At 50.7% G+C, this 23,162-nt stretch overlaps 10 protein-coding genes across 10 annotated transcripts; 5 read left to right on the top strand and 5 right to left on the bottom strand.

Annotated features, from left to right (window-relative positions):
* Positions 1-376: 376 nt before the first annotated feature.
* On the top strand, positions 377-813 carry KY384_008843 (uncharacterized protein; the record flags this gene model as incomplete). Its single annotated transcript, XM_044817330.1, has 2 exons — positions 377-699; positions 720-813. The coding sequence occupies 2 exons, from the start codon at positions 377-379 to the stop codon at positions 811-813; spliced, it is 417 nt and encodes a 138-aa protein (XP_044664483.1).
* Positions 814-1,948: 1,135 nt separating this feature from the next.
* KY384_008842 (uncharacterized protein) lies at positions 1,949-3,972 on the top strand (the record flags this gene model as incomplete). Its single annotated transcript, XM_044817329.1, has 5 exons — positions 1,949-2,170; positions 2,227-2,241; positions 2,359-2,423; positions 2,524-3,641; positions 3,689-3,972. 5 exons carry the CDS (start codon positions 1,949-1,951, stop codon positions 3,970-3,972), a joined length of 1,704 nt encoding a protein of 567 aa, XP_044664482.1.
* A 424-nt stretch (positions 3,973-4,396) lies between these two features.
* On the bottom strand, positions 4,397-5,928 carry KY384_008841 (uncharacterized protein; the record flags this gene model as incomplete). Its single annotated transcript, XM_044817328.1, has 3 exons — positions 4,397-4,954; positions 5,060-5,460; positions 5,505-5,928. 3 exons carry the CDS (start codon positions 5,926-5,928, stop codon positions 4,397-4,399), a joined length of 1,383 nt encoding a protein of 460 aa, XP_044664481.1.
* A 601-nt stretch (positions 5,929-6,529) lies between these two features.
* Positions 6,530-7,417, bottom strand: KY384_008840 (uncharacterized protein; the record flags this gene model as incomplete). Its single annotated transcript, XM_044817327.1, has 1 exon — positions 6,530-7,417. One exon carries the CDS (start codon positions 7,415-7,417, stop codon positions 6,530-6,532), a length of 888 nt encoding a protein of 295 aa, XP_044664480.1.
* Positions 7,418-9,012: 1,595 nt separating this feature from the next.
* Positions 9,013-10,572, top strand: KY384_008839 (putative secondary metabolism biosynthetic enzyme; the record flags this gene model as incomplete). The annotated part of the gene is made up of 2 exons (XM_044817326.1): positions 9,013-9,519; positions 9,577-10,572. The coding sequence occupies 2 exons, from the start codon at positions 9,013-9,015 to the stop codon at positions 10,570-10,572; spliced, it is 1,503 nt and encodes a 500-aa protein (XP_044664479.1).
* Positions 10,573-11,082: 510 nt separating this feature from the next.
* Positions 11,083-12,172, bottom strand: KY384_008838 (uncharacterized protein; the record flags this gene model as incomplete). The annotated part of the gene is made up of 3 exons (XM_044817325.1): positions 11,083-11,758; positions 11,813-11,865; positions 11,921-12,172. 3 exons carry the CDS (start codon positions 12,170-12,172, stop codon positions 11,083-11,085), a joined length of 981 nt encoding a protein of 326 aa, XP_044664478.1.
* A 128-nt stretch (positions 12,173-12,300) lies between these two features.
* KY384_008837 (uncharacterized protein) lies at positions 12,301-14,330 on the bottom strand (the record flags this gene model as incomplete). The annotated part of the gene is made up of 4 exons (XM_044817324.1): positions 12,301-12,425; positions 12,696-13,197; positions 13,250-14,079; positions 14,138-14,330. The coding sequence occupies 4 exons, from the start codon at positions 14,328-14,330 to the stop codon at positions 12,301-12,303; spliced, it is 1,650 nt and encodes a 549-aa protein (XP_044664477.1).
* A 785-nt stretch (positions 14,331-15,115) lies between these two features.
* Positions 15,116-19,583, top strand: KY384_008836 (uncharacterized protein; the record flags this gene model as incomplete). The annotated part of the gene is made up of 5 exons (XM_044817323.1): positions 15,116-15,366; positions 15,437-17,071; positions 18,499-18,533; positions 18,563-19,114; positions 19,213-19,583. The coding sequence occupies 5 exons, from the start codon at positions 15,116-15,118 to the stop codon at positions 19,581-19,583; spliced, it is 2,844 nt and encodes a 947-aa protein (XP_044664476.1).
* Positions 19,584-21,209: 1,626 nt separating this feature from the next.
* On the bottom strand, positions 21,210-21,740 carry KY384_008835 (uncharacterized protein; the record flags this gene model as incomplete). Its single annotated transcript, XM_044817322.1, has 3 exons — positions 21,210-21,476; positions 21,532-21,573; positions 21,624-21,740. The coding sequence occupies 3 exons, from the start codon at positions 21,738-21,740 to the stop codon at positions 21,210-21,212; spliced, it is 426 nt and encodes a 141-aa protein (XP_044664475.1).
* A 527-nt stretch (positions 21,741-22,267) lies between these two features.
* On the top strand, positions 22,268-22,951 carry KY384_008834 (uncharacterized protein; the record flags this gene model as incomplete). The annotated part of the gene is made up of 1 exon (XM_044817321.1): positions 22,268-22,951. The coding sequence occupies one exon, from the start codon at positions 22,268-22,270 to the stop codon at positions 22,949-22,951; it is 684 nt and encodes a 227-aa protein (XP_044664474.1).
* Positions 22,952-23,162: the final 211 nt, after the last annotated feature.

Here is a 23,162-nt window from a genome sequence, read left to right as displayed (position 1 = left end):
TTGATGGAGGTGGGTTGTGCTAAATCTTAGCCCTAAGTCCGTCGAAGACCGGAAGCCAGCTTTCGCGCCAAATTATTGAGAGCTCTCGGTTGTGCCATCAAGGGAGGCTTTCGATTTGACGCGGCCGAACCAGCAGCACAGCTCGAAAAACATGGACGGTCTGTTCCTTGGGATGAGAACTTCGTAGAAGATCTCCGCCAGGCGCTACAAGCCTGCAAAGTCTGGTAAGTCTAGACTCGTGTTCCAGTATACCAAAATTGATTACTGATTGTGCAGGGCCATTTATCCTATTGTGTGGTTGTGCTATACACAAGCCACGACAAATCTAATATCCCAAGCCGGCCAAATGGTCACATATGGCATTCCGAACGACGCCATGTCCACTTTGAACCCAATATGCGTAATAATCATTGTGCCGATATTGGAGCACTATGTCTATCCATATATGCACAAAGCGAAACTCTCCCCTCGGCCAACCGTGAGAATGGTGTTCGGGTTTACGCTGACAGCAGTCTCCATGGCTCTGGCATCCGGCGTCCAACAGGTGGTATACAATGCCCCACCATGCTACAACATGCCTTTGCAATGTCCAGCTTCAGAGAATGGGAATAAACCCAACGAAGCGAGTGTGATGTTGCAGCTTCCGATCTATGTCAGTGGCGCGTTGGGAGAGGTGCTCTGGTCGGTGTCTGGATCCGAGTACGCGTACAACAAGGCAGCACCGCACATGAAGTCCACCCTACAGGCTGTTACGATGTTGACGGTGGCTATCAGCAATGCGCTTGGGCTTGCAGTGGCGCCTGCGGCTCATAATCCACATCTTACGATCTTGTTTGCATCATTCGCTGGAGCGATGACTGCTAGCTCCATCCTCTTCAGTGTACTCTTTTGGAGTAGTGATTGAGGAGGATCACGCTCGCATAGCCCTGGTTCTTTTGTAAAGACAGAGCCAATGACATGTCCAACAGCCCCATTTTAATGATTGTTGTACAATTCTCGCAAACCACTTGTTCTTCCGTCCGTGAGACAGGTGTCTCTTACACATGTCTGTGCTTTCTCGATCTTCGGAAGTTTGTCATTCTGGAGACCACTCGCTCAATACTGAACGGTGAGTAGATTGCATCTCTAGACCAAGAATAGACAACCTTGCGTACGGTCCACGGTTTTGGGGTTCAAGAGTCATTGCTACGTTACCATCACCGCACATCTATGCTGAGCGCACCAGAAGACTAACAAGAAACTCAATTGCCAAGCGCTTTTGCAAGGTGATCTGTCTGAAACCATAGTGAGGGTATTACGCGAACGATCAAGAATAGTAACCCTTCGGTCTCCCGGGAGCAACAGAGATCCGAGGGCCATGGATGGGCTCTCAAAGGAACACCCTCCTAAACTCTTGAGCACACCTTGCCTTAGACGGAAAATACAGCCAAATTAGCCTTGCAGGCATGGACGGGTACTAAAAAGACTAAGATCGGATAATAAACACAACCGTTCCCGGGCACTTCTCCAACTGTCCGGAAGATCAACGAACCTTCAATTAATTGTCCGAGATCAACATCATCAAGCTTGATGGCCCGCGGGCACAGCGGACCGTCAAGTCCCGTCTGGGGTTACACGTGCGTCATGTCGTAAGGGGAAAATGCACTACCACAGGCACGCCCACACCTGGGAGGCGAGTCGCGGGTGACCTCCTTTTTTCTTCGCAACCCCTGAGAGGTCTTCCAGTCCCCCACCCTCCCAGCGCTGCTTCTCCGCGTCCGCTGTCGGTCAAAAGTCCGCCGAATGTCTGGGGCATCCACCATTGGAGTCGTCTGGCTGTGTGAATGATTGACATAAGATGAAAAAGATTGCAAAGGGGCTTTTGTAACAGCATTAATGGAGGTCATAAGACATTTGATACTCTTACAAATTTTGGCCTAACTTTGCTCATATTTGAGACCATTGAGAGATGGAGGACGTCGATCTAAAGCCTGTGTCCATCCCCAAGGAAGCTCTTCCGAGTGATAATGGTTTTCACCATGAGCCCTGCAAAGAGAACAATGAGGATCACTTGGATACTACGGAAAGTACTAGCAATTCTGAGCACGATGACCATGAGGTCTTCGTGGAATACCCATCAGTGGCCAGGAGGACTGTCATCGTCACAGGCGTCGCATTGGCTCTTTTCTGTGTAAGTCAGCGTCTTCTCAACGGCCGGAAAAACAATTTCTGAACATCACTGTGCAGCTCGGCTTCGATATGGTAAGCTCTTGCTCCTCATCTCGTACATCACCGATCTCCATTCCCAGTCACAACACACATCTTGTCTGTCGCAAAAGTCAGTATGGTGTTCGCCTAAATTAATGTTCCTCTCTCAAGACCATCATCGCGACAGCTATCCCCCGAATCACAGACGAGTTCCGTGGTATCGAGCTCATCGGATGGTACGGATCATCGTTCTTCCTTGCAGTGGCTTGCTTTCAGCCCGTCTGGTACGTAAGATCGTTTCCATGGAAGGGAACGCACGCTCAGGATTCTTTGAAGGGGTAAAGTCTACCAATACTTCTCTCTGAAATACTCATTCGTCCTTGCGGTCTTCATTTTCGAGATCGGCTCTCTTCTCTCAGGTACGGTTCGCCGCATTCCATATATCTTTCTTTCGGTGGCTCTCGCCCCCGCGGTGGTGCATGACCTGAGTATTCTGATCGCTCTCATAGGTGTTTCACCATCAAGTACCGTTCTGATTGTCGGCCGTGCAGTCACCGGCGTAGGTGGAGCTGGAATCGCAACGGGCGGTTATGCCATCCTCACCGTCATCGCCAGACCAGAACTTCGACCCATCTTCACCGGTCTCGTGACCACGGTCTATAGTGTCGCCAACTGCATTGGACCGCTTATGGGAGGCGCCTTTGCAGAGCATACTACATGGCGTTGGTGCTTCTATGTCAACCTTCCTTTCGGTGGTACTTCAGGCGTCATCATTTTCCTGCTTTTCAAATCTCCAACGAGACCCAAGCAACTCGCGTCTCTCAAAGAAAAGGTTTCTCACTTGGACTTTGTCGGTGTCACGCTTGCGGTGGCGGCCCTTGTCTGCTTCAGTCGGGCCCTACAGGTTGGTGGTACGAAGAAGCCTTGGAATTCGTCTGAAGTCATCGGTCTCTTAGTCGGGTTTGTCGTGCTGGTGATTGTTTTCGTCTTATCGCAAAAGTTTCTCGACGACTGTGCGATGATGGTAAGACATATCCTCAAGAAGCGCGTCATCATCATCACCTTGATTTGGGGCTTTCTCCTCGAGGGCGGATTTTACACCTTGCTCTACGTATTGCCTATCTACTTCCAAGCCGTCGGCGACATATCACCCGCTCAAGCAGGGGTACATAATATCCCACTTCTTCTGAGCTGCGGTCTTAGCTCCCTCGCTGTGGGGTTTCTCTTCTCCAAATTCCAGCACCCTGTGCCCTTGATGGTGTGGGCGAGTGCGGGGGGTTGCATCGGCACGGGCTTGATCTACTTGCTGGATGTCGATTCTCCCGCTTCGCAATGGATAGGCTACCAAGTCTTCGCCGGCCTCGCGTTCGGAAGTGGACTTCCACTTGCAATAATCGTAGGTCAAGCGAATGTTGCGGCTGAGGACATACCTTCAGCGACAGCAATGATACTGTGTAAGTGGTTCTTGTGATTTCAGGACTGCAAAAGCTGATCCTGACAGTCATCTTGGGCGTTGGTGGCGCTCTGGCTCTGGCAACAGCCCAATCTATCCTCGACAATTCGCTCTTGAGCGATCTGCCGTCGCTGGCCCCCACGGTAGACCCACAAGCTGTTCTCAAAGCGGGTGCAACTGAGATATATTCAACTTTCGCTGTTGATGCCGTACCTGGTATAGTGAAAGCATATTTGAAAGGGCTTCGGGGTGTATACATCATGATAATTGCCTTCACTGGCATTGCGACACTCGCTGCTGCGACGAAAAAACTGGACAAGATTAAGTGTTGAGAAATGAATGCAAATTTCATGCACACGGTACATAGGAGTAGATTTAATGGCAAATTCTCGATTCGGTCGCTTGAGGGAGGTCAACGCGACTCCAGAATTTCTGTCTCGTTATCTTGCTTCTGGCTAGATCCGCGAGCTGTGACTGATGGTCTCGTGCAATAGATTCATATATTTGCTTGAGGCACGAATCTCATTAATCAAACCTGACTTCATCCGATTTTGCTGCAATCAAATCATGGGCCTTGATCCCTGTTTTTCAGATTCTTCAGGCAGATTTGAGAGAAGAATAAAGCATTTTCCAAACTTCTATGCATTCTCTCGTCATTCAATTTGGTGGAACTCATTCGATGATGTACACTATCTGAGGAAAACGAGTGTCGGTTCCAGTCCTAGTTCTTCAAACTCCTTTGACTATACTACAAACTCACTCAACTTCAATGATCACCTTTTGTTCCTTATCCTCCTCCGTCGTCGCCGCTTCCGTCGTCGCCATCCGCTTCTGCACCCACTTCGGCGCCAAATGCGGATACTTATCAAAACACCTCGCCTCCACATGCGACGCCTTGCCACAATGCGGGCACGGCCCCGCCGGCAGCTTCTTCTCAAGCCCGCCTACCGCTTTCCCACCACTCATCCCCTTGTCCCCATCCTTCTCCCCCTCGCGGAGCTCATTCCCCGACTTCTCTTCCAACACACCTTTCTCCACCTTCCCCTCAGTCTCCGTCGACTCTGTCCTCTCCACAAAGTGGCTGGCTCGCATATCATTCCAGACCGCCTCATATCTGGGATCCTGCTCCAGATCGCCCTTGGGCGCGCTGGTGAGGCTACCGTCGGCATTGTACGCAACCGCACACATCCACGGTGTTGTGTAGGATGTCGAGGTAGGGAGCAGGGAGACGGAGATCTTGTGCTCGCCGGTTGATTGGTGGATCGAGAGGCGGAGGTGGTCGGGGAAGGCGTGCTTGATTGCTGCAGCGAAGGCCTAGGGGAAGGCGAGGGTTAGTTGGGAGGGAATAACTTAGGGGGTCGATGACAGATTTTTTGGGGCAGAAGGGGGGGCATGAGGGGGAGATCTTGGGCGGCTTACATATCCGCGCCTGATCATCTCGCGTGCAATGAACTTGACATCTCGCTTGTACTGGTTGCTGCCGCGCAGCTCGCTTTTGGGAAAGATATAGCGCAGGTCGTTGAAGAGGAAGCGGGAATGTCCGCAGTAAGTCAAACGCGTATCTTCATTCTGTTCGATCAGCTTGTTGACGTCTAGTTCGTCTTTGCCGTGTTGGCTAAGCAATGCGTGGCGGAAGTTCGTGGCGTTGGCCACGTAAGTGACCTCGTCCAGTCTTTCGGGGAGATCGATGTCGACGAGCTGGCGAAGGCGCGAAAAGCTGATGTGCGGGAACTTGTTTTCGCCAATGGCTCGGAGTTCCTGCCCGTAGGCCCACGTGTCGCGGTCTGAAATGGTAAGGAGGTCTGGGAGAGAGTGGCACACTGGTTAACACAGCTGCAGGTAGTTTGGTCAGTAATTCACTCACCATTGTAGACAAGACCATCTGAAATGATGAGAAGCTTGGCGCCTGGACTATAGATGTCGCCGATGCGAGCGCACATTAAATTCATGTACTCCAGGGCCTCTTCTTCTGCTGCATCAGGCAAGGTTCCCAGAACTTTGTATACTTTGTTGGCGGACTTGAAGGGGAAAGCTGGCATGCACATCTGAACTGGCTGTTCCATCTGCACAAAGTGTTCAATCATGCTGAGAAATTTCGGTGTGCCCTCGATCCATCTGTCGTCTGCATCAGCCGCTTTGGTGAGCCGGTAATCATAGATGATATCGAGAATCTTGGCGGATGTCGGCCGAGAGTCGTCTACAGCATCAGACGTTCGATTCATGTCCATTGGCTGTGTTCTGGCTGGTTGACTATCGTCGAAGATATCGAAAGTTGGGAGTACAGTCATTTTGGCTAAGGGTTCGTGCTTGGACTCAATTTGATAAACAACTTTTTGGATTATATTTTCATGGGAGAGGATTTCACGAGTGGAAAACTATGACAATAACAAGGTGTTGGGCTACATAAGCTTCAAAGTCTTCTTTGGATATCCTGGATAGGAGACTCAAAAGTCTTCGATGAGATCATTACCGAACAAGAACGTATACGCGCGGCGTAATTGATTTCCCAGACCACGGAAATGCAATAAGAGATCTTTCCGAGCCCTCGGCGGCTCTTTAGTCCTGTAAAAACCTCGTGCTATTAAGCGATACGGAGTATATAGTTAACGCGTCCTCCGCGGGGCAATACAGGCGTGAAGGAACATTCTTCCGCAAATTGACCGTCATCCGTAGATGTAGAGTAGGAACGGCTTTTTGGGAATTCTCTAACGATTTGAGAATCGTTGGTAGGCTCACGTAAGATATGAAAAGACTAGACAGACATTAATGCATCATTCAATTTTTCATTCATTCCTTCGTTCGCTGTCAGTTGCTGGATTTCGTACCAAAAAACAAACCCTATGTAAATCACCCTACCAAATAAACTTTTTCATTTTGTGCATACGTGGTCTAGGAGATTGCCCTGAGTTTTTGTTCCACACCAGTAGCGTTCAACGCAACCTTTCTCGAGACCGCCAAGCCGCCCTGTGTCATCTCCTCAATTTTGGCAGCCACAATTCTAGCCTGCATCAGATTGAAGTCGAGCCTTTTTTGGAGAAGCAAGTCATTCAGTCCTTGACTTTTCAGCGAGTTGCAACTCAGCACAGTGTCGCAGACCTGGAAGACCTTGAAGACGACCGCGATGGCCAGCGATGTCGATGCATGATCCAGATTCTCGACCAGCTGTGCAGTGGGCTTCGACAGGTCACCCTGACCATAGAGACCAAAAATGACATCGGAACTCTTAGATATGTCTTCGAGCATCTCTCGCAGGCGTGCCGCTGAAATTGCCGGACTCATCGACGGTGTCATGGTTGGCCCGTTTGGCGCTTGGTTGGTGACTGACCCTCCGACCTGGGCCAGGTGCCCTTGCAGCTTTGAGCAGAGCTGCAACAAAACTGCAAATTCTTTCTCGCCCAGTTTTGTCCTATCTCTCCCGTTTTCGTCAAGTGAGAGCTTGCGCGGCATGGATGGCGCCATGGTTGGTATTGCAGTCACTGGGAAGGACATCGCGTCTGGCATAGAACAAACATTCTGGTAGTCCGTCTTTGCTAGATCGGTTTGATCCTGATCTAGGATGGGTGTCTGTAGACCGTAGCCATGCGCAGGAGCCCCAGTGGTCGATAAGGGTCTAGCGGGGTCTAGTAAGGCTGTTGTCGCTCCGGTAGGCTGATGCTGGGGTTGGTGGAGATCCCCCGCGGGCAATGACCAGCTCCACTCGTCGAAAAGACCGTTCTGAAGGTCAGGCTCTGGAGTCTCCGGTGGCGAGATGCGTCGACCGGTGCCATTCTGTTTCATCCCCGAGCCACTGCTGTCCGCGTCCGAAGCATGATGAGCATTGGGGCGACGACCGCTCCGAGCACGAGGCAGGAAGAAGCACGACAATCGCCTGGATTGACAGCTATCGCAAGAGCCTCCATCGACCGAGGTAATGCAGCGGATCTTGCGCTCGTGGCAGGGCTCACAAGCATTCCGGACCATAGGCTGCGAGTTGCCAGCGCGGTATTGGGTATTGCACAGCATGAAAAGGTCCAGTGATGATGAAAACTCTGTGACGCCAATCTCAACGCAAAGAAGCCGAAGTACTTCGCCCGGAATCAACGACAAGGCACGGAGTGAATTTGTCGTCGACCGTCCTGCAGTATTATTCGACTTTCTCTCTCTTCGATACCGTGATTGATGATTCTGGTCCGGGTCGTCAGGCAGGGCATCGCTAGAGGGCCCGTGAAAAGGAGGAAAAGAACATTGGTAGCATGCCGCTGCCGATGGGTATGAGTGTGGGCACAAGTATGGGTATGAGTATGAGTATGAGTATGGGTATATTTGCGTATTGTATTGTACCTTACATGTGGCGGGTAAGGATTAGGGTTACAGGGATGCGGGGAAGCGGGGAGGGGAGCCCCCCACCACCCGCCCTTGCCACCCGCCCTTGCACGCAAAGCCTAATTTCATTACCGCGACTAGGCTAGCGTCGTTACCTCAGCCGTTCCTTACAACATTGTCGAATCGTGATCGATAGCTCGCGAACATGTCCTGGTCTCCCAGCATCCGACCCCTTTGAACGCTCTTCAGCTTCTGCTGGCGTGCCCCTCGAACTGTCTGCTTAGCCTGATCAGGGCAACACGTGTGTTTGGTGCCATCTCATCCCGCTAGATCCCAGGATCGACCAGGCCAGCTCCCCGCTAAATCTGAAGATCAGCCATCTTACTGTTGCATACCCTGAAGATCAGATCAGCGGGTTCGCAAATCTACACGCATCCCGTTAGTCAAGTCCACTCCCCGAGAGCAAGCTGAGGCCCGTGAGAACCAGTAGAATCACGAACCGTTGCGTACCTGCTCGAAGAGGAAGATCCACCTCGACGCTAAGACTTGGGGTGTAGTGGCCACGTTGCACCACCGTTGCTACCTGCCAATGGGACGCAGCAGGTGGCGTTTCTTTCCTCTTCTACAGCTGACGCGCTGTAACGGCAAACGGGGCGGTGCGATGTACCATTACGGCAAGTGGCTGACGTGGCCTGTTGACGTGATTGAGCGATTGTCCTGTCGGCTTCAATTTTGACACATACATAATCAGGATCGGGCCCGTTCAAGGACCCCGCGGAAATGGTCAGGACTATGTAAGACCCGCCGGCTCGGACAGACCGCAATCAAGCGCTGGTAAGAAAATCGTCCGCCCGGCGAGCACTTAGCCTCAACGCTGAGATGAACTTTCCTGCGCAGTATAGCCCACGCTGTTATGACGATGATGAGGCCATGATGCTGGAGAGGTGATCGCGTCCCAGCCCTAGGAAGATGGCTCCCTCGACTACAAGGGGAGGGGAGAGCAATTCGCCTGGCGTAGCCAGCCCAGCTGCCCTTTTTTACACGACCGTCCCTTGTTGCATGCCATCCGAATGGAAGGCCAAAAGGAAAAGAGCACCAGCATAGAGCCACTTCAGAGACCACACTATATCAATTTGAATTGGGGTAAACCATCCCCCTCGCTCCTTCCCACGGATGCCCTCCTCTCCGCGACCAGAGGGGTGTTGTCACAGCCATCGATATGGGAGACAGCTCTTCTCTACGGCGCCAGCGACGGCTACATGCCACTGCGACAGTCCATCACCGCCTGGCTGCATCGCTATTATGGCAGCAAGGAAGATGCTGAACACATATGCATCACGGGCGGTGCAAGCCAGAACCTTATGAATGTACTCGCAGTATTGACAGATCCTTTGCAAACCAGGGCGGTGTGGATGACAAGCCCGTGCTTCTATCTCGCTTGTCGCATGTTTGAAGATGCTGGACTTAGCGGCAAGCTGAAGGCTGTTAGGGAGATGGAGGGGGGCGACCTTGATCTTGAGGAGCTGGAGCGACGCATGCAGGAGGTTGACGACAGCTCTCTCCAAGCATTGAAAAGGGTGAGCAGTACCTAGCTTAACCAGTTTGCCTTGAGTCTACATGCTAATCTTTGGCAGGGCAAAATCAACAACTTAGACCTCAAACCCCAACTCTCATCCCGCAAGATCTACTCTCACGTCATCTACGTCGTTCCCACATTCAACAACCCCTCAGGCAGGACGATCCCGCTTCCTTGTCGAGAATCGCTTATGCACCTGGCGCGAAAACACAATGCCCTAATCATCTCCGACGACATCTACGACTGCCTGCAATGGACCACTTCAGCCAAAAACGATATCCCATCAGCAGACAGCACAATGACAAACGGTATCACCATGGCAAATGGCAACGCCACGGTAAACGGCAACAATCAGCACCAGTCTGAAACCCCTACTACAACTTACGATGCGCCTGACATCTCGAACGCCGCCCCTACCCGCCTCGTCGATATCGACCGCGCCCTTCCCCTCCTAGCAACCGACCCCTCTGGCTTCCGCCACACCCTCAGCAACGGCTCCTTCAGCAAAATAGTAGCCCCCGGCGTGCGCACAGGCTGGGTCGACGCCTCCCCCGCCATCTGCGCCGCCTTGGCTTCATGCGGGGCTTCCATCTCGGGCGGGTGTCCATCGGCGTTCATGGCTGCTGTGATGCACCAGCTCATGGTGAGGGCGGAGGGGAGATGGTTGAATGAACACATCGGGGGGACGTTGGTGCCGGCGTATCGGCAGCGGAGGGGGGTGATGGTGAGGGAGATCGGCAACGTGTTGGGGCCGTTGGGGTGTAAGTGCGTTGATGGTGGAGAAGGGGGAAGAGAGGCGCTCGTTGGGGGGTTCTTTGTGTGGGTTGCGTTGCCGGAGGGGCTCAAGGGGACTGAGGTGGCGCGCTCGGCGACAGAATGGCAGAATTTGGTTGTTTGTCCTGGAACGTGGTTCACTGTTACCGGTGATGTGGGGAAGGATGACTATGAGGGGCTTTTGAGACTCTCTTTCAGCTTTGTGAGTGAACTTGATCTGGTGGAAGGGGTGAGGAGGTTGGGAAACGTCATTGAGGCTTTGCTGCAAGGCAAAGAGTAGGGCCTCAGCGCCTTTGTCTTGGTCTCCTTCCCCGACTAGCTACGCTTCGTTGAAAATGCGCGCTTATTGTCTCCATTGCTGCAAGCTGTCTGCTTCTTCGGCTGATGTTGTCCGTTATGCTGTGCGTCTGTCCCGTGCATCTTTCGGTGAAATTAATATCTACACGACAATTTATACCAACTTCTACAGTGTTGACCAGCGGCTAGTGGATAATCGACTAGTCCTATGTCACAATGGAAGCCTTTGCGCACAATTTGAGCACTCGAGCGTGAGGGCCTGTATGAAGGTTGCGTACAAAGGACACTTCAACAGCACAGAAAGGTAATAGCGCGAGATAAGTTCATAATGTTTGCAATGTAGGAAATTGAAAGCAAGTCCAAGAGCAAAAGCGAAGCTGTTACACTAACGAGAGTCGGCAGTGATTTGCTCAGCTTACACTCGTTGTTGTCAATGTTATCTTGCCTATGAACTGACTTGATTGGCTACTCAGTCCACAGGGTGTGTGCTCACCTAGACTTTTATCCCATTGCACACACCATTGCTCACGCCATTGCTCACACCATTGCTCACCCCTGATACCGTCGACGACTCCCCTTTCCGCCCTTTACCCTCCAAAGGGCCCAAATTCCGTCTAGCATCCTCAATCTTCTCCTTCTCACTCGCCAAGGTCATGAAATCCGCCGCCACAACCGTAAACATCTTATTCCTCGCCCTTTCCCACGCGCCATTGAAGCAGGGCCCCGCATTCGGCTTATCATGTTTCCTCAGCACCTCCTCGAACTGTTTGACCACAGCCTGGAACTCGGGCTCATCGCCCCAAATCCCATCCAATCCCATCGTCGCCCGCATGTCCAGTGTGCCCATCCAGCACGCATCGATGTGATGGCCCACAGCGCTCAGCATACCATCGAGATTGTTGACGCCTTCGCGGCTTTCGAGCTGGATGATCAACGCTGCTTGCTCATTCTGGTTCTCCCAGATGTGGCGCGTGGGGTCGACGACGGCGTCGGCGAGGCCGCCTAGCCAGCGTGTTGGCGGTGCGGAGCGCGTGCCCCCGTGCTTGTCGAGGAATTTCGTTGCTGCGGCGATGTGTTTGGCTTGCTCGACTGTGTCGACGTGGGGGACGATGACGGAGGTTCCAGCGTCGAGAGCGTAGCCTATGGATGCGTGGTCGTGGTTCGGGATCCTGGAATTATGATCAGCTGGCTCGATGTATATGTAGAGATCAGTGATTATTTACCGAACGAATGGCATTGTGCGACCTTCGCTCATGAACATGATGGTGTGTACGACCTGGCCCCGTCATCAGTGCGTGAGACGCAAATTATATTGGCAAGGAGAGCCTTACGTCCGTCATCGTCTCGACATTGCACGAAGCATGCTCCCAGTCCACCCAGACGAAATCTGCCCCCAGCTGCGCAATGATTCGAGAACTTGAGCGGTCACAAAAGCCGCAGTAGTACCCTATCATGCGAGGAATCCGGCCATGATAGGCATCACGCAGGGCTTGTCGCGCTTTATGGGGCTGGAGAAGTGAGGGCGCTCGGTAGGCTGCCATGCCCTTTTCGGGTACATTGAGATAGTCGGTGTTGGGCTTCATTGTGAAAGAAATATTGCTTCAGGAAGTATTGATTGTCGAACTTTGGCTTCGAACGAAGTCAAGAATGCGCTAGGTTGATATTCATTACATCGATGGGCACGCGAGAGGCTTCCTATAAGCTTCATCGTCTATCCTATTGCGTCCATTCTCCTACATTTTCTCTTTGCCGCACTCGCGGCATAGCGGGCGAATTTGATATAATCCACCGCGACATGACTGCGGCACTCGGTTATGACGCGGTGGTTTGGATGGTCTAGGATCTACAGGCAAGTCGTATCGGCCAGCTTCGGGCTTTTTCTCCGAGATCAACAAGCCCGCTTACACATCTCCTAGATTATCCTGATCAGAGACTTGTACTCCCAGCTTGTTCTACTGAGCTGCGCCCGTGATCGAGCAATGATCTGAACTATTGGTATGAAAACTCGCTCAATGGTACACATAGGACGTATTCCCGTTGCATTTTGATAAAATTACATAGATTGATTCCACAACATTTGACTTAATGCTCATGTCCTGCAAGTACCTTCACTGTTGAGATACTTGAGAACTCCAGGCATTCCGTCCCTGAAGCTATACGCTTCGACCCCCTGAGCCCTCAGAATAGCCGTTAAGATCCGTGACGTGTCTCCATTGTAATCGATCACAACCAAAGGAGACTCCTTGTCACTAAGCCACTGAGAAGCCTCCTGATTTCGCAGCATCACATTCAATTCCTTCCATTGATCCAGTAGCACCTTTGTATCTCCAAAGTCAAACGGTGTTGGCGTTTCCGCCATTGAGTTTGGCAGCGGGCAGCTGTAAGCACCAGTGACATGGCAAGATTTGAAATCGTTGGGGCAGCGCAAGTCGACAAAACGGACAGCACGAGAGAAGTGGTCTGAATCAGGCTCGTCTGTCCCTTTAGAGCCCTCACATGCCCCGAGTTCTTTGATGAGAGGAAGAATACCCTCAAGTTGCTGTTCAGACTCTCGCGGATCGATCTCCCATCTAAAACTGTAGACATGCTGATCTACTGCGAAAAGCTCCTGTCCAGAAAGTGATCAGCCTCGTCTACGGCACGCAGGTAGAATCACTCACATCATTGATCGTAGGCTGAAACTCTTCTGGTGGAAGCTTCTTAAAGTACGTGTCCACATGCTTCTGCGGCAAGTCGCAACACACAAACACACACGAGATTTCCCCCGTCACTGGATCCGCATACTCGCGCAACGTCCCATTCTCCTTCTCTCTTTGCAGAAAGTTAAACAAGCCTTGTAGGTTCATGCCACTGGACGGGCCCGCAATGAGGCCTTCACGGGACAGCCTCATAGACACCCGATACGACTCCAACGAGCTCACATTCTCGGTGAAATCCACGATCTCTTTCCAAGGAAACGGGCTGGTCTCATGCAACGGCCGTTCCCTTGGTCCTGGCACCAGATCTGCTTCGTCATTGCACACCCCCAGCACCTTCACCGACGGCTTCTGCGATTTCAAGTAGCGTCCTGCTCCGGTCACGCAGCCCGTGCTGCCCATCCCCATACAAAAGATGTCAATCTCAGGTAATTGCTTCCAGACCTGCGGTCCCGTCCAGCGCTCGTGCGACTTCCAATTGAAGTCGTTGTCGTACTGCCCCAGATTGACCGTCTTGCTATCTTCCCTCCCTAAGCGTCGAGCCCACTCAACGGGGCCTCTGGGGTCTGTAGTTTCGGTGTAGGTGGGCCCGCCGTAGAGTGCGACTTTGAGACCGTAGAATTGAAGCTCACGTACACGGTCAAGGGAGGCTTTGTTGGAGACGAATGCGGTCGTGTCGTCGTTGTCGTAAAGCACCCGGGCGGTGATAGCGAGCGAGGTCACTGTAGAGCCTGAGCTCACTTCTTTGATGCTGCCGTCTGCGGCAGCTTCGTCGTTCAAGAGCATGTTCAGTGCTACGATCAATTGTCAGAACATCTCGGTTCTTGGTTTGGAGCTTAGGATGTATCTCACCTGGGAGAGCTTTGACATTTTGTGCGGGTAGAGCTGTGAGCATCTTTGCGTAAATGCGGACGCCATCGCCACGAAAGGGGTTGAGCTTCTCTGGCAGCTCGACAAGGGGCAATGGGGGCTGCGCATCTGGATCGAAATATTTCCGTAGCGAGTCGGTTCCTTTGAAGGTGTTGAGCGGATTAACGACATACATGATGGTGCTAAATGTTGAATTGGCGTGGCAGCGATTAAACTGGTCGTACTCAATGAGAAAGAACAAGCTGCACGATGCAGTCTTTTACAAATTACCTATCTCATCAATCAGCGGCTCGAAGGCATTAGTATAGCACAAGGAGGGAATAACTGCCGCCCGGAAAGTATCATGCGTCTGATGACGCGCCCTCCACCACAGTGGCTTTGCCTCGACCCAACGGGGTATGTCGAGGAACAATATGCCGACGGTATAAGGCCAATTGCTTAGACTCAGGGGCATGCATACGGTCCGGTCCGAGGCCTGCATCGTCTCAAAATGGGTATAAAAACAATAGACCGGATCATTCCATGGACCGAAAGCTGGTCAGCCTTGTATGTCAGCCAATCAATATCGAGGAAGTCTAAGTGGAAGATTTAGGGATTAATAGAAACATTTCCGAACCAGCCGAGCCTTCTATCAAGCGTGATTCTGTGGGCATTCTTTACGCACACTGACGTGTCCACAGAGCAGGTGCGGTCTCCACTTCGCCGCATAAGTATTCATTTTGCTCCAGCTAATGGACTGGAGGTGTTTGCCAACGTTTATGACGCGTAAGTCGAAAGCTCAGACCCTTCTTGCTTGTCTTCCCATATATCTTAGTCACAGTCACAGCTGAGCACGTAGTTATGAAATCTTCGTCATGCTATGATATCACTTGAGCAAGACTCAACGAGCCATTTGATCAGCACGAAGTAGACTTGCGCGCATATCCAAGTCCAGAAAGGGTCAAAGTCAAACCACTGAAAATGACGCGATCCACATTTAGCGACCGTGAGGCATTCTCCACATCTCTGCTGGTGAGGTGCAGGCAGAGTGTCAAACATCAGCCAGTTAGAAACATCAATGGGCGTGAAAAGTACCTTGAGGTCAAATGTTCTTGGTCTCCAGTGATTCACGTGCCGGAGACAAAAGGTAGTGACTATGCCGTGGTTTCGGTACAGGTGAGCATCGATGTACGAAACGGTGTGGGAGACGACTGTATTCGGAATGAGGAAAGGTACAAGCGGCCATCATTGTCTTCTCTATTGAAGCATGCAATGAATATTCAGCTAACTTCTTGCTTACAGCAACTGCCTGAAGGAGCTGCTGACTACTGTGGAATCTATGGATCCCCTCATCCCTGGCACTTCTTGGCTTGGTCGTGTCTTTTTGGTCGTGCCTATTCGCTCTGGCTATCTTGCTCGCACCAGGTGTTTCCACGGACGTTTCGCTGGGTGTGCAGACCTCGGTGTCTTGCTCGATCGTACTGTTTTCGGGCAGCGGGTCAGCCCAGTCAACAGCCATGAGCTTCAAGAATTATTCGGCGGCTGTCTATTCATGCTCGTACGCCCGGACGACCAGTCTCGATCTAAGGATGACGCTTTCGTTCTTGAGGAGATAAATGCGCGCATCAATTTTAGATGGTTACTCGATGTCAAGCCGAAGCAGAAAACCCTAGCCCTGATCGATGGCCACCTGAATCTCAAATCGTACCTTCCTTTATATCACTCTGCGATCGCACTCGGGATCAATCTTGTGGTCTTTGATCGCCCTGGACATTTCCTTACAGATCCCTCAATGCAGCATCTGTATAGTGATTTCGTCCCCATCGATATGACGATCGACAACAGCTTTCATGTGCGCATTGCCGCAGCCGTCAAAGCATACGGGAAGGTAGATGGCCTTTGTGCTATTGCCAGCGCATGTCTAGCCCCAGTTGCTAGAGCAGCGGTGATATTAGGGCTGCCAGCAGAGCCTCCAGAGGCTATAGCATGCGCGAGTAACAAGTACGAATCAAGAATCATTGCCGGAGGTGCGGCGCCAATGACGTTGGTGAAGAACGTACCAGATCTTGAACAGCAGATGGCAACGAGAGAATTCATTCCCCAGTATCCTCTCATTGTCAAACCGGAACAGGGTGCCGGATCTGCGCATGTGTACAAAGTCGATACTCAGACCGAACTACTAGAAGCAGTAAGACGCACAGACCTCGGCTCTGGCAAACAGGTGCTCGTAGAGGCTTACATTGAGGGGCCTGAGTTGGACGTCAACTTCATTCTTCTAGACGGGCAGATCCTCTTTTTCGAAGTGTCTGACGACTTCCCAAGTCCAGGCGATGATGGGTCAGGCAACAAAAATTTCGGGGAGAACGCCAACGTCCTGCCTTCCAAGCTACCAGCTACCGAACTCGCTCTCGTGCGTCAAGAATTGCACCAATTCTTACTGCAGATCGGGCTGAAGACTGGAGTATATCACCTCGAAGCTCGAGTGCAGAACTCTTCCATGGTCTTCAAAGAAAAAGGCCATCTGGTAGATTTGCGTCCAAAAGCAAGCTTCCCAACAAAGCAGTCACCCCGTTGTGTCCTCATCGAAGCAAATCCCAGACCACCCGGGTTCCAGAGCGTTTTGGCTACGGCAGGTGCCTATGGTGTGAATATGTATGATGCACATCTGCTAGCCTGCCTTGGAGACTACGGACGTCTTCAGGCTTTCGCAAAGCCTTTTGAGCTGGATTCTCTCATCCCTCATCATGCCAGGGCTTGGAGCCAGATTCTATTTTTTAGGGCTGAGAGGGGTGGCATATGCGCCCCAGACGACGTTTGTGGCGAGACACTTGGATTGCTTTCCCCTGAGGATCGGGCGTTGGTCACGGAGTCGCTTTGCTTTTTCGAACGTGGTGAACGCATTCCAGAACCACGGGTAGGTATTATTACAATGGGAGCGTTTTTCGTCATCACATCCCGAGAAAGTCGCCATGATGTTTTACGTGTATCTAATATCTTACAACGGGGCTTCTCTATTCCAGTTACTCCTAGTTAGAGTGTTATGGCGACCGTTGAAGTATTGAGGCATGTAACAGGGTAAAGTACTCATTATCATATAAAATCGCAGTGTCAGCATTCGCTGTCCTTCCAGTAGTCGAGCATCATGCGGACTGAAGCTTCTGCTCAACTAAATTGCCCTGCGGTATGATTACCTGAATCAGACATTTGACTCCAGTGTTTAGTGCAGCGCAATATGAACTACAAGCTTTCACTGATGGAGTGTCCACAGAAAATGACCAAAATGATTTGGTATACCTCCGTGATTTCTCTACTGCAATTTTTGGTAAGACACTTTTGAGAGGTGGTACGTATTTGAGGTGATGTGAGAGACAGCTTGGGTTCATAAAAATGTGGGATCCAGAAAGTGAACATCTCTGCTGCTCAGAACGCAGCTTACTCTGCCGTGATCATTTTTGCTTCATCTGCAAAGCAATTTAAAGATCCTTTGGCGATATTGCAGCCTGATCCGTGAAGTTTCTGCATCCATAAGCTTGACGCGTCCAGCCTGCCAAGCAATTCCTCGTAAACTAAGCCATGAGCCCGGTTATTCATGCCTGTAATGTTATGTCTCTAGTCGCACCTCTTCTACAGGGTCTTTGCTGTAGGATCTAGTGGTTTCATTCGGCAGGATTGAGAAGCAGGGAGCTCGACCCGTTTCGCGCCGCGGAGAGTTGGCGTCATAGTGGCATCTGGCATTTACCTCTTCAGGTTGATCACCGCGGATCCTGGCGATCTCCTCGGAGACTTCCCTGTTCAGGTTAGCTGATCTCTATGGAGTCACTTCAGGGTCCACGAATTCATTGACATAGAATATGGTAAGCTGCAAAAGGCTAGATTGTGGACGCTTACCAGTTGCGACATGCAAATCGAAATACTTCGTCGCTGTAGAAATCAGGGTTGGAAGAAGATGGAAAGTGTACTGGACGACATGCGCCTTTAAGAACGTCGGACAACCACGATACTAATCCACCCACTCATGACGCGATAGATCGTCCCAATGCTTTGGACGAAGCCGTCAATTTGAAGATCTGTCTTCAATGTCAGCCACAGTATAGCACGGGTGACTTCCATACATAGAAGGCGAAACAGATAAAGTACAGAACACAGGGTCTTTCCCCCTTCGCTGTAAGATCAAGGACTTTGCGAGCCTAAGCATCGTGACCCTGTTGCAACTTGATTTTGCATCTCAATGGATCTCATCAATTAGTGCGTGCCCCTCGTGACCTTTAAGATTCGTGCGAGTCAAGATCTGGCTTCTCCTCTCTTCAACCAGTTAGTGCTGTAATGTGATAACAGCTAGCTGACTTATTGCTACCGCAACACAGTCTGGAACGGAGGCTATTGTTTGCGGTACCCAAGAGTGAGTACTACTGGACAATGCATGCCGAGAAAGCCCCAACCGAGCTCACTGGGTCGGTCTATCAGCGGGTCGGCTGAACCGAGCAACGCTGAATCTCCTTGAGGGCGCCGATATCCACTTCAGTAGAGAGCATCATCTAGATATTGCTCTGGTCATGAACCTCCCGATCGCCCTCGTCTTTCTCCCCGCCGCCGACATTCCCACCTTTGTTGGCCAGGGTCGTGTCGACCTGGGAGTTACAGGGTACGATCAGGTTCAAGAACATGAGGTCGGCATCCGAACCATGCAGCAGACGCGACGCTTTTCGGATGAAGCCACATCGGGGGAGATACAGAGGAATACGACAGGATCCGAGACGATTATGGACGTGGGCTTCGGGGCCTGCAAGTTGCAGCTACAGGTTCCGGAAAATGGACGATATCAGACGCCACATGACCTGATCGGGAAAAATATTGGGACTAGTTTTGTTCACTTAACAAGGGAGTATTTCAGAAACCTCGAGAATGAGATAGACCGAGTTAATGACGGGGATACATCTTGCAATGGCAAAATCAGGACGAACATAGTTGAATTGAGTGGCAGTATGGAAGCGGCTTATGCCCTTGGGGTCGCAGACGGGATTGTCGATGAATTCAAGCTGCGCTAGCGTCAAGATTCTGTAGGACGCTAACTGTCGCAGAGTCTGGAGAGACGATGAAGGCTGCTGGGTTGAAGCCCATTGATACTGTAGTGAAGTCCAGCGCTATCCTGATCAAGTCGCGTTCTCCCAGCAATACAGACTTGGTAGATCTGATTGCAGCTCGCATCAGAGGTGTTATAACAGCGCAAGAGTTCGTTTTGTGCCAGTACAACATCGAGCGGAAAAATATGGCGGCGGCGACCGCCATCGCTCCTGGCAAGCGCGCTCCCACTATTATAGCACTCGATGAAGAAGGCTGGATTGCTGTAAGCGTCATGGTGGAGAAGAGAAACATAGCACCCATTATGGATCAGTTGACCAAGGTGGGAGCGACAGACATAATGGAACTTGGCATCACGAACACTCGATAGTAGAGACATCAAGTCCGAGAGCAACATTACCTCTCATCGCTGACACGACAACATTGTCCAAAATAGAGCGTTCCTCAGGCAAAAAGACCACTTACTGGTCAAGAGCATATGGGGATCGGCATACCACCAAGGATTTGGTGAAGTCGTAAGTTGGGGAAATGCTTGCCCTATTCATTCTTTGAGATTTGAGAAATGCATTTGAATAGATTGAGGCCTATGCGAATAATCAAGAGATAGATCTCCCACAAATGTAGTTATACGATAAAGCTACGAATGCTTTCTCATCATGTCGTGTGTTTGTGACATAAGCGTTTGGGTGAAGAAAATATCTTAGTCGTTTGCGAGGCGAGAATGCCGCAGCCAAAGGGATTCTGACCAGGTCCGAATCATCTATGGGAGGACAACATTCGATTGGTCAAGATGATAACGCCTTTGAAATCCTGCACTCTTACCGTCAGTATGAATGTACCTTCGGATAGTCTCGTGGGAAGAGGGCAAACTTGACCTCCTGATACCTTCCCTGAGGGTACTCTCCTCGACACAAAACATGAAGCGGAATCTACCTGGGTCTGGGGCATGATACTCCTCTCCAGTATCCATGATGACACCTGCTAGCTCGAATCGCTTAGATAACAATCTCTCTGCCGCCCACCCATCTCCGTTAGCTTCGTCAAACGGAAGATACGGCGCCAAATCGAGCCATAGAAAAAGACCTGCATTTCTGTATCATTGTCAGATTGTACGAACATCAGAGCGATACATCTCAAGACATAGATACAACTCGGTCCTGATCTGATAGGTACGCACCCTTTATGGTGATATTCGATACCAGCACGAGTCAAGATGTTTTCAGCCTTTAGACGACTCGAAAGCAGCCGATTTCGCGATTTCTGAAGTAGTTGTGTAACGAACGCTCGGTCTTCTAGGAAGTTTGCTGCAAGTTGCATGGAAAATTGAGAAGGCGAGGAAAAGCGACTGGTGGGACTGCGTGAGCAGCGCTTACAGAAGCATCTGCCGGTACGGATCACTCACCATACGGACCTTGTAGCCTTCGAGAACTGGCGATTCTGCGAGATAACACAGCCTAAGCGCAGCCCGGCGGCACCATAATCCTATCGCAGCGTTATAGATTCAACAATCCAGCCCGTGAGTTGTTCGGTCACTTACTTTTGACATACCATAAAGTATGTGAACTTGTTGAGGATCAATGATGCCATTGAAGTCTATAGCTCGTATCGAAGTGAACTTCTTCGATGGACGATCGTCTCTGTTGTAGACCGAGAGGGCGTAGATCTCGTCGCTAATGAGGTGGATCCCTTTTGCAGCGCAGAGTTGCAGCAACGCTACGAGAGTTTCGCGTGGGTAACATTGGCCTTATCAAGGGTCAACTGTACAGCTCTACCAACAATTTCGACACAATCCGTTACCTAAAGGGTTGTGTGGGTTGCAGATAATAAGCGCTTTTATGTTGCTTCCACGTCTCTTTGCAGCTTCAAATCCAGCATCATACGCTGCAACGCAAGCGGGCGTGAATTGATCCGTATCTCCAACAGATACATATTCCAGTCTCACCCTTTACAGAGAGCGGTTAGTCGAGCTCAGAGCATTCTGGTGGCTCTCATCCACTCACCCTGTTCGCATAGCAAGATCTTTAGAGAAGGGCCCATAAATAGGCCTCCCAAGCATGACAGAGTCATGTCGATCTGGATCACAGGTGACCAGCGCGCAAACCTCGTTGAGATCAGTCACTCCAGCAGCAAAAGTGACCTCCTCCGGGTCGATCGCTTGCGCTGGATGGAAAGAGGCATTAAGGTGCGTCGCCATCGCAGTCCGAAGTCGTAATGTTCCAGTATAGCCCTCCCCATACGCGCAACATTCCTTGTCGAAGTGGTTCTTCGCATCGAATTCTCAGCTTTTCTTACCTGCTGTTCATGAGGAGACGGCATACATGCGTATTGAAGAAGTCAGCCAGATCGGCGTGTAGGAAAATCTGTCAGCCTCTTAATGTCCTTAACCCTTGTATTACTCGCTTCGACTTACATTCTCGGCATTGGTGAAGCTTACAACACCATTGGGGTTGTCTTTTGGGTCGTACGCATCTGGCTTGCCGTGGAGGTATCCAATCTTAGCCCATTGCGCTCCCCTTGCTGATAACATCTTGAACGAAGTCTTGGCTATTCAAATGACCCAATTCAGTTCTAGATTCCACAGTGCTTCACTCGACAAAGAGAAGATGATTCAGGCTTTTGAGTAATCCAAGGCCCTTAAAGCAGCGACTGCACTAGGCTGTGTTCGTAGTATTGCCGCATGTGCCTGAATCAGATAATAAACCCGAGCTGCACGTATTTGCATGTTCCGCGGTCAATTGTGCCAAAGTCTATAAGCTGCAAAACTTCGTGAGGTCATTTATTCTTCTAATTAGTTCGAATATAGCTGCTTGATGCAGCGATCAACACAGTGGACTATACGATAAGCATCACCTTACATCTATAGCCAGTCCATACAGTACACACCTCATATCAACTGATCTGCCACATTACTAAGTCACTTCAGACATCTTGGCCTGGATAGGTATTAGAGAATCAACACGAATTCGACCAGTATCGAAGACAAGTCTTCTCCCAGCCATATCATTTCTTTCACCCAGTGGCGCCGTAACCCAAGCCTCGCTATCATACATGACCATGTCAGCCTCTCCCAAGAAGATCCACCAAGTCGCTCTCTTGCTCTTTCCAAATGCCGAAATCCTTGACTTCGCCGGCCCGGTAGAAATGCTTTCAACTACTACCTACAACAACGACCTATACAACCCAGAATTCGCGTTTAGCATCCACCCTATCGCTCACGCGCCAACGGTCACTACGGGAAATTGCTTGGTAATTAACGTTGAAATGACGATCGAAGAGGCGACGAAGCGCGTTGAAGAGTTCGACGTCTTAGTTGTACCTGGGGGGCTTCCGACTCCGGAAATGGCGAAGACTTCGTGCCCGGAGATTGAGTTTATCAAGGCTTTCAACGACGCGAATCCAAAAAGGGAGAATGGTGACGAGCGGATCCAGCTTTCTGTTTGCACTGGAGCTCTGCTCATTGCTGCGGCGGGTCATTTGAAGGGGTTGAGGGCTACCACGCATCATTCAGCATTGGAAGTGCTCAAGGAAATCGATGGTTCGATTGATGTTGTTCCTACTACCGGCGATGGTGCGGTAGGTAGGTATGTCGATGGCGGACTGAATTCGAAGAGAATAAGAACTATTACTGCTGGGGGCGTCACATGTGGGCTCGATGCCGGATTGTATGTTGCTGAAATCAAGGTTGGCAAAGAGGCCGCAGAGAATGTAGGAAAACAATGTGAATACAAATGGAAGTAAGCTTAGTAAAGAAATTATACGTGGAGGAGGGTTAGGATTACGGCGCGGATATGCGGTCGTTCGATATGTGAGTTTTAGTCCAACTATAAAAGTTTATATATAAAACTTGTATAGTTTAGCTCGCTAATTCCAAATCTAATTTCCGTTTCTTTTAGTAATACTTGTATATTAAACTATAAAGAATATAATATCTTAGTTTTTAGTAGTTAAA

This window comes from Bacidia gigantensis, assembly GCF_019456465.1.
Source record: "Bacidia gigantensis strain McMullin 20006 chromosome Unknown scaffold_268, whole genome shotgun sequence".
Lineage (NCBI taxonomy): Eukaryota > Fungi > Ascomycota > Lecanoromycetes > Lecanorales > Ramalinaceae > Bacidia > Bacidia gigantensis.
Note: the sequence above shows the minus strand (reverse complement) of the source record. Positions and strands in the feature narration are given on the sequence as shown.